Raw genomic sequence first — 9,316 nt, 5'->3', positions numbered from 1 at the left:
GATATCAGACGTCATGATTTACAGCTAACACACACACACACACACACACACACACACTCTCCTGTTTTCTCTCTCACATGTAAAACCTATTGTGCATTTAGTACCTGTTGCTTCTTTAAAAAAAATTACTAGGTATCAGAAAGCTTGAAAACAAGTCTATGTTTAATGCATTTACTGCCTCCATGAATATTTGAAAAACAATATGTATCAGAGACAAATAGATATCATTTTGCTTTAACATTTAAAGATGTGCTGCCCATTCTTTAGACACACCACCATGTCTGGTGATAAAATTCGCAGAGACCTATTAGTATGTAGTACAAGTCGCGGCTGTCTTAAGTGGTGACTTTTATGTGTGGATGAGTATTAAATCTTCCTAATACAGCCAGGTTGCCTCTTTCAGTCGTCCTGACCCACTCCCTGCTTACACGGAGAAAAATGACCTTTGATAGCTCCCTAGTGTCTGTATAATTTGGCTCAAACTTTCTCACGTAGACTAAAACCCCCTTTCCGCCTTTCCGCAATGCCTGAGCCTCATAGGCTTTCCCGCCCCTCAACCCCAGCACCTGAAGCTTTTGAGTTTCCTCTTTTGTACCTTGGGCTTACTTCTGCACCAGAATCCTCACACCCCCTTTCACCTGAGCTAGTTTCTTCCCCTGTGCCTTTTTGGCTGTGAGGTTGACAGTGTGATAACCGATTGACATTTCCATGTCCCATTGACCTATGCCCTTTCCTAAGGCTGGACCATGTCTGGTTTATTTTTGTACCCTACAATCCAAGTTGGTGTTTGAGTCATATGGGTGCGTGATAAGTATCCAGTAAACGAATGAATAAACAAATAATAGAAAATAATTAGATAAAAGTATACTAAGACCGAGTCTAAACATAGGCCAAAAAATCCTTCGTAGAATTAATAACACAAGACACTTTATTGATAAAACTGAGTCACACAGTTAAGCATCATTAAAAATAATCTTACGCGGAAAACAAGAACATGTATCTGTCGAGATGGATTATATTGTTTTGGAATTAGAGAATGTGCAGTTTGCTTTTTCCTTTCCGACTGTTTTTTGTTTTTTAAACTGGTGTCTCCAGCGCTGCAGCCCAGCCCGTGGAACCTAAACGGCCCAGGTCCCAGGAGTTCCCAGAGTCCTGGGCTCCCCCCGGTCTAGAAGGGTCTAGAAAGGCTCCCAAAGGCCCAGGCTGTCGACCAGCGCAGCTCCAGCCGGCGCCACCTCTGCGGTCTGGGACGGCGGGGACCGTCCCGAAGAAGGTCCCCCGCCGCCTCGGGAGTCAGGTTCTCGTGTTTTTCTCTCTCAAAATTTAATGGATAGTTTTCGTTTGCTTCTGTTCTGACTTGATTAAAGAGGAGAAAAAAAGAGTTTGACTGCAAGGAGAGTAACAGTGGCAGAAGGCGCATCTGGCTTCACTTTCTAAATTCCATCTTCCATCGAAGTTTGTGTTGTGTTGTTTTCTTCATTTGACAAGGATCCCGTGAACTTCTCCTTCGGGGAAATGGCGCGTCCAAAGCCCGCCAAGCCCAGCCTGCGAACTTCAGGATTTATTAGGGTAATATTTTAAACAAAACCTCGACAGACACAAACTCAAAGGAAACCGTGCACTCCTTCAGTCAAAGGCATCTGTTCTCATAGCAGCGCTCGGTTTGCTGTTTGCAGTCAGCGTTAGGAGCAGGATTTTCAAACATGAAAATGGATAAAAGGAAAGAAAAGCCAAGTCCCGCGGTCCTCCGACGCCTATTCATTATCTCCAGCAGCATATGGGACCATTCTCCTACTTGTTCTCGCCCTTTCTTCCGCCAAAGCAAAAGCAACCAAGCCTGTCCCGCTTCATAGCAAACCTACTCTTTGTGCCTGAGCAGTGCCACTACCACCACTTCCTCCTCCGCCCGCCGCCGCCTCCTCCCGCTCGCCGCCAGCTTTGGCTCCGGTTGGGAGGCGGCGGCTCCCTTTGCGCCGGGAAGCCGGTGCCGCGATTGGGCGACGGTCCCTGAGCCTCCAGTTCTGCGTCGGTTTCAAGGCTCCTCCCTCTCGGTGAAAGACAGACTGCGGGGCGCCTGGAAACCGGTCTGAGGGAGCGCGAGGGAGAGGAGAGGGAGCGAGTTGAGGGATTGACACAAATGGTCAGGCGGCGGCGGAGGAGGCGGAGGCGCAGAGGGGACCCGAGGCCGCTGGGCTGCGGCGAGTTGCGCGCTCTACCCGGCCGCGGCCACTAGCGCGGCGCTGCCAGCGGGAGCCAGCGAGCCGAGAGCCAGGAAGACGGGACACGACCCCAGGGAACCCGAGCCACCAGGGCTGTCCCCGCCGCCTGCGCTTCATGAATCGCAAGTTTCCGCGGCGGCGGCGGCTGCGGGACTCAGAGCAGGAGCCGGGGCAGCGGGCCGAGCACGGCTCGGTCTCGACGGAGGGCACCGGCGCAAAGATCTCCCTGGCCGCAGGGGAAGCCTCTACCAGCCCCAGCGGAGCGCCGCCGAGAAAGGAGCCGAGAAAGTATGGCTGAGGAGGAGGTGCCTAAGAAGTCCCGGGCCGCCAGCGGCGGCGCAAGCTGGGAACTTTGTGCCGGGGCGCTCCCAGCCGGGCTGTCGGAGGAGGGGAGCGTGGACACAGGCAGCCGCCGCCGCCGCCCCCCAGCTGACCCCCGGCGCTTGGCGCGCCAGCTGCTTCTGTTACTTTGGCTGCTGGAGGCTCCGTTGCTGCTGGGGGTCCGGGCGCAGGCGGCGGGCCAGGGGCCGGGCCAGGGGCCGGGCCAGGGGCCCGGGCCGGGGCAGCAACCACCGGCACCACCACCGCCCCCACAACAGCAGCAGAGCGGGCAGCAGTACAACGGCGAGCGGGGTATCTCCATCCCCGACCACGGCTATTGCCAACCCATCTCCATCCCGCTGTGCACAGACATCGCGTACAACCAGACCATCATGCCCAACCTGCTGGGCCACACGAACCAGGAGGACGCGGGCCTGGAGGTGCACCAGTTCTACCCGCTGGTGAAAGTGCAGTGCTCCGCGGAGCTCAAGTTCTTCCTGTGCTCCATGTACGCGCCCGTGTGCACCGTGCTGGAGCAGGCGCTGCCTCCCTGCCGCTCCCTGTGCGAGCGCGCGCGCCAGGGCTGCGAGGCGCTCATGAACAAGTTCGGCTTCCAGTGGCCAGACACGCTCAAGTGCGAGAAGTTCCCGGTGCACGGCGCCGGCGAGCTGTGCGTGGGCCAGAATACGTCCGACAAGGGCACCCCGACGCCCTCGCTGCTACCGGAGTTTTGGACCAGCAACCCCCAGCACGGCGGCGGAGGGCACCGCGGCGGCTTCGCCGGGGCCTCGGAGCGAGGCAAGTTCTCCTGTCCGCGCGCCCTCAAAGTGCCCTCCTATCTCAACTACCACTTCCTGGGGGAGAAGGACTGTGGCGCGCCCTGTGAGCCGACCAAGGTATACGGGCTCATGTACTTCGGGCCCGAGGAGCTGCGCTTCTCGCGCACCTGGATCGGCATCTGGTCCGTGCTGTGCTGCGCCTCCACGCTCTTCACCGTGCTCACGTACCTGGTGGACATGCGGCGCTTCAGCTACCCGGAGCGGCCCATCATCTTCCTCTCCGGGTGTTACACGGCCGTGGCCGTGGCCTACATCGCCGGCTTCCTGCTGGAGGACCGGGTCGTGTGTAACGACAAGTTCGCTGAGGACGGGGCGCGCACGGTGGCGCAGGGCACCAAGAAGGAGGGCTGCACCATCCTTTTCATGATGCTGTACTTCTTCAGCATGGCCAGCTCCATCTGGTGGGTGATACTGTCTCTCACCTGGTTCCTGGCGGCCGGCATGAAGTGGGGCCACGAGGCCATCGAGGCCAACTCGCAGTATTTCCACCTGGCCGCCTGGGCTGTCCCGGCCATCAAGACCATCACCATCCTGGCGCTGGGCCAGGTGGATGGCGACGTGCTGAGCGGAGTGTGCTTCGTGGGGCTCAACAACGTGGACGCACTGCGCGGCTTCGTGCTGGCGCCGCTCTTCGTGTACCTGTTCATCGGCACGTCCTTCCTGCTGGCCGGCTTCGTGTCGCTCTTCCGCATCCGCACCATCATGAAGCACGACGGCACCAAGACGGAGAAGCTGGAGAAGCTGATGGTGCGCATCGGCGTCTTCAGCGTGCTCTACACGGTGCCCGCCACCATCGTCATCGCCTGCTACTTCTACGAGCAGGCCTTCCGGGACCAGTGGGAGCGCAGCTGGGTGGCCCAGAGCTGCAAGAGCTACGCCATCCCCTGCCCTCACGTCCAGGCGGGCGGGGGCGCCCCGCCGCACCCGCCCATGAGCCCGGACTTCACCGTCTTCATGATCAAGTACCTCATGACGCTGATCGTGGGCATCACGTCGGGCTTCTGGATCTGGTCCGGCAAGACGCTCAACTCGTGGAGGAAGTTCTACACGCGGCTCACCAACAGCAAGCAGGGGGAGACCACTGTCTGACGTCCGCTCCCTCCCAGCCCCGGCCGCCCCGGCTGGACCCTGGACAGGCTTTGGCAGGCTCCTCCTGAGCACACGACGGCTCCTGCAGAAGCTCCGTCCCCGCTGCAGAGTAGTGCCCGCCCGCCAGAGGGGGACGGACCCACCTCCTGCCCTCACACTCTGGCACTAGGACTGTGTGCTTTTATGATTGTAAATACCCGTGTAAGATTTTTGTAAGTATATTTGTATTTAAATGATCGACCACATGTTTTTCTTTATTTTTTTTTAATTATTTAGGGCGTTTTAACCATTTCAGGCTTTTTTTTCTTGCCTTTTTCGGAGCACTGCAGGGGAGACGAAAGCAGAGCACCCGGGCCGAGTGCGCTCGCTCATCCTCCCGCCTCTCCCCGCCGCGGGGCTCGGGCCTCCCAGGGTGTCCGCTCCGGGCGAGTCCCGGCTGCTGGCGCGCCGGGGGCGGGGGCTGCGCGAGGTCACGGTCTGTCGGTCCTCCGCCGCCGCCTCTGCAGCTGCCCTTCCCTTCCTTGCTTGGGGTGGGGGCTCGTAAGATACAGAAAAAGCAGCACCAAGCCTCCAAATCTGGAGGTGGGCCCCTGCCCGTTCCAGTTCCTCCCGTGTTCAGCGGCACATTGGGAAGGCCTGTCTCTTTGATTCCCTGAAGCTGAATTCTAACTGTCCAGAACCTTTCCCCAAATTCCTGGGGCCCCGCGGGCGTGCGCGCTGGCAGTTGCAGCCTCCCTTCGTGCTCACATCTAACGTCCAGACCCTCCCTCCTTCCCCCCAAGTGGTTAGAGGGTGCGTGGAATAACCGTTGCCAAACTTTTTAAAGTCTGATTTTTGGTGAATGAGCTCATTTCGTTCTCTGGTGTCTAAAACCTGGGATGGGTTTGGCCAGCCAGCGTCATGGAAAGATGTGGTTAAGGAGATTTGGGAAGAGGCACGAAGCTTTGTGTGGGTTAGGAGAGACGGAAGGTAGGGGTTATAAAACGTTAATTCTAATTGCATACTGATGCCTGGCACCCTGCCTTGAGGAATGAGACAGCCTGCATTTAGATTTTACCCTTCTGTAACATGGAAACGTTGAGGTCACCTGGAAAGTTTTATTAAGGCGTTGATCTTTGCTTTCCTTAACAGGACAGTAGAATTAAACAAAAATTGAAAAAGGAGATTTCAGTGCAATGGACTTCCTCAAAATGAAGTGCTGTTTTCTTATTTTTAATCAAATAATAATCAGACATATATCAGAAGCTTTAAAAATACAGAAGTTGTACACTTTGAACAGTTTATTTTGATTCTTATTCAGCAAAACATTCTGAGGAACAATCCACCCCACTAATAATAACCTGGTAAGATTTCAGGAGGTAAAGGAGGTGGAAAAAATGGATGGGGTTAAATCCTGAAGTAAATCAAATCTGAGCATGCATGCTCACGGGAGATTGTGTGCAGGCCTACTGCATTAAATCCTGTGCTCCTTTTTGGGGTTTACAGAAGTATGTCAAATGTAAATCTTTCAAAGCCATTCTAAAATATTCTCTTTAGTTCTCTGTGAAGGAGATGAGCAGTCCTCCCGATTGTATTGTTTTGAACTTTGAGAGTTTATCAAAATGCCAGTAGTTAGGACCTAAATTTATCTATGTCCGTCATACCCTAAAATGACATCGGTCTTTGAATTTGGTATGCATTTATTCTGTTCACTATCACAAAATCATCTATATTTATAGAGGAATAGAAGTTTATATATATATATATAATACCATATTTTTAATTTCGCAAATAAAAAAATCGAAGTTTTGTACTAAATTATGTGGTTTTTGTGCCTGAAAATAATAGAGCTTGAACTGTCTGAACTGTCTTTACATTTTATAGTGTCTCATAGCCAGTCCCCAAATATAAACATTTAAGAATTCAGTGAAAAACTCTATCCTTAAACCTTTACACCAATCCTTCCAAAGAATTACTCTATTTGCATTGTTGTGATTGAAATTTGTGAAATTCCAAGAAAAGACCTATTTTTCTGACAGTAGAAAATATAAGCTTGCAAATTATTTCTTTACTCAGAGAGGATTATTAAAAGAGAACTCTAATTTTAATATTAAAGCTTTCTTTTTCTTTCAAGGAGTAAATGTACTTGACTTTTTATAATACAGAGGCTTATTTTTAAACCATCACCTTTTGTCAAAATTTTTGTGAGCTATTGTCTTATTCTATAATCTTGGATATTAAGAAACCATAAATAGACAATAAATGGGTAACTGTGCGTAATAAGCCTTTTAAACAGCCATTTCGTTTATAGGGGTGTTTTGTTGTTTGCTTCTGAATACCCATTTTTTATCATTCAAGGGACTTTCTCCAGAGACATCACCTAGTTGGTTTGCTCTGAGTTAGAATTTTTATGTGTGTGTACATATGTGCATGTGTTTATTTAGAAAATTATACACATTTATTTTTATAGGGATACAAAGCTTACTTGTACATTTCATAATATGGAAATATGGTTATAAGAAATGGAAAATTCTAGGTGGAAAGCTTCAGATACCTTTACAGATTAAAAATATCTTTACTAAATTTTCCCATGAAAACATTTTGTGATAAAATGACAAGGAAGTAAAATGAAGATCATTGATACAATAGAGTTACTTTCATGGTTACAAAGCAATGGTCTTATAAAACATTAGCATTCATTTTATGACAGATGAAAAATATTAAATCTTATTGAAAATCTAGCATTTGATTTTAAGTAGCAAGATGCAATTTTATGTTCCTTTATTCTTTGTTACATTAATATAGAAGATATCTGTAAAGGTTTTATTGTGTAGACACATATAAAAAATAGTAAATATTAGGCCAAATTAAGGTATATCTTCTTACTAGGTAATTGAATTAGATAATTCCCAGGAAAAACATTTTTTTTAGATTCGTTTCTATCCAAGGAGTAAATGTTAAAGCAGTCATATTGTGAGCGTCATTAAGATGATGTGACTATAAATTTGATGCAGACCGTTTTTATTTGCTGGATTTAAATAGTTTTAAAAGACATTTTTAAGTCACCAGTAGGCTTTGTTTTTACAAAATAATTTGTTTTAAATTATGCAGCATGTTGAAAACCAGTTTATTCTTTTGTTTCTTTTGATATTATTGGTAAAATAGGACTTTCCTGGAAAACCATAAGCTACTGGGGGTATTGTCCCATTAGTATACTGTTTCTATGACAAACTGTATTTTCAGATGATTTATTCTTGCCTATTTTTTTTAACCCACAATCAATTAGAGTTAATTTTAGAGTAAATATATAAGTAGTACAAAAGCCTTCCAAAACTGTTTAAAAAACACAAACACACGAAACAATTTTTCACTTAAACTTTGTGGGGACAGAGAGTCATATTTTTCATTTCAGATCCAGCCCTGTCAAACACATGTAAAAGAGCTGGCCCAGATCTTGCAGCTTGTCCTGTGGTGGTCACTCATCTGCCTGAGTTTGCTTTCCTGTTCCTTTTGTCTCCACTGTAAGTACTAACGCCTTCTGCTATAGACGCCTCATTCCTAAAGTCCAGCATTTAACTTGGACAGTGTTAACAGTGAAGTGTTGGTGTCCAATTAAGGAAAAAAATTGACCAAATCACAGACCATTTCAGGACTTGGGCTTCAGATGGCTTTCCCAGATAGCATGTTTCAATCTTGGTATACATTTTTTTTTTTTTTTTTTTGTAGAGACAGAGTCTCACTTTATGGCCCTCGGTAGAGTGCCATGGCATCACACAGCTCACAGCAACCTCCAACTCCTGGGCTTAAGCGATTCTCTTGCCTCAGCCTCCCAAGTAGCTGGGACTACAGGCGCCCGCCACAACGCCCAGCTATTTTTTGGTTGCAGTTCAGCCGGGGCCGGGTTTGAACCCACCACCCTCGGTATATGGGGCCGGCGCCTTACCAACTGAGCCACAGGCGCCGCCCCGTGTACATTTTTTTTAAGGTATCAATGTAACGTGTGTGTGCGTGCGTGCCTGTGTGTGTGTGTGTGTGTGTGTGTTCAACTTCAGCTACTGTTGCTTCTATTGCTTTCTAATTCGTCTATTGGCTATAGGCTATATTTTATATAATGCATACGCAATTAATTAATACCGGTGTGTGACATTGGATATCCCTGATACATTACTGATTATAGTATATAATATTCCATGGAACTGAGACCTAAGAAATTAGAAATAAAATATGGTCATTGCATTTGTCTAGAGGTGGACCCTAATCATACTGTCACTGAATACAGAATACACTAAAACATAGTATCAAAGTCTTGAGAGATTAACATGTAGGAGCCAAAACAAGACATGGACTATATATTAGAATTCTCTAGTTACATGACTATAAAGGAATTTCAATACTACCTTCAACTAAAGACTGCATTTTATAGTCCTTACATTTGAAATAGGATCTTACAAGGGAACTGCTAAACAAGGTAAAGTTTATTATGATGACTCCCAAGATGCATATCTGTATCAAACTATTTGCAGATGCCAATATCCCTCAAAATTTGAGAAACAGTATTTCAAATCAAAGCATTTCAATCATGACTGAGAATTCCCTTATGCTTTTGAGCTTAAATATTTTTATTCACTTTGGTCATACATTTGACGATGGATATGTTAAATTATAACACTTAATAGTGACAAAACGCCTTGCTTAGAAACTGGCAATTAAAACACAATCTTTAGACTCATTTTTCTAAGTTTTATCATGATCTGTGGTGACAAGTGTCTCAAGTACATTAAGGAATTAAGTTACTATTCAAATATACTGCTTGCTTTGGGGATTTGTATTTACAGGTTGGTTTGGGACCCTGATAACAGTTCAAACAAA

General features: G+C 47.8%; 1 protein-coding gene across 1 annotated transcript; it reads left to right on the top strand.

Annotated features, from left to right (window-relative positions):
- The first annotated feature begins 707 nt into the window (after nt 1-707).
- On the top strand, nt 708-6,261 carry FZD1 (frizzled class receptor 1). Its single transcript, XM_053553672.1, has one exon. The coding sequence runs from the start codon at nt 2,510-2,512 to the stop codon at nt 4,466-4,468; it is 1,959 nt and encodes a 652-aa protein (XP_053409647.1). The 5' UTR covers nt 708-2,509; the 3' UTR covers nt 4,469-6,261.
- The last annotated feature ends 3,055 nt before the right edge of the window (nt 6,262-9,316 follow it).

This window comes from Nycticebus coucang, chromosome 11, assembly GCF_027406575.1.
Source record: "Nycticebus coucang isolate mNycCou1 chromosome 11, mNycCou1.pri, whole genome shotgun sequence".
Taxonomy (NCBI): domain Eukaryota; kingdom Metazoa; phylum Chordata; class Mammalia; order Primates; family Lorisidae; genus Nycticebus; species Nycticebus coucang.
Note: the sequence above shows the minus strand (reverse complement) of the source record. Positions and strands in the feature narration are given on the sequence as shown.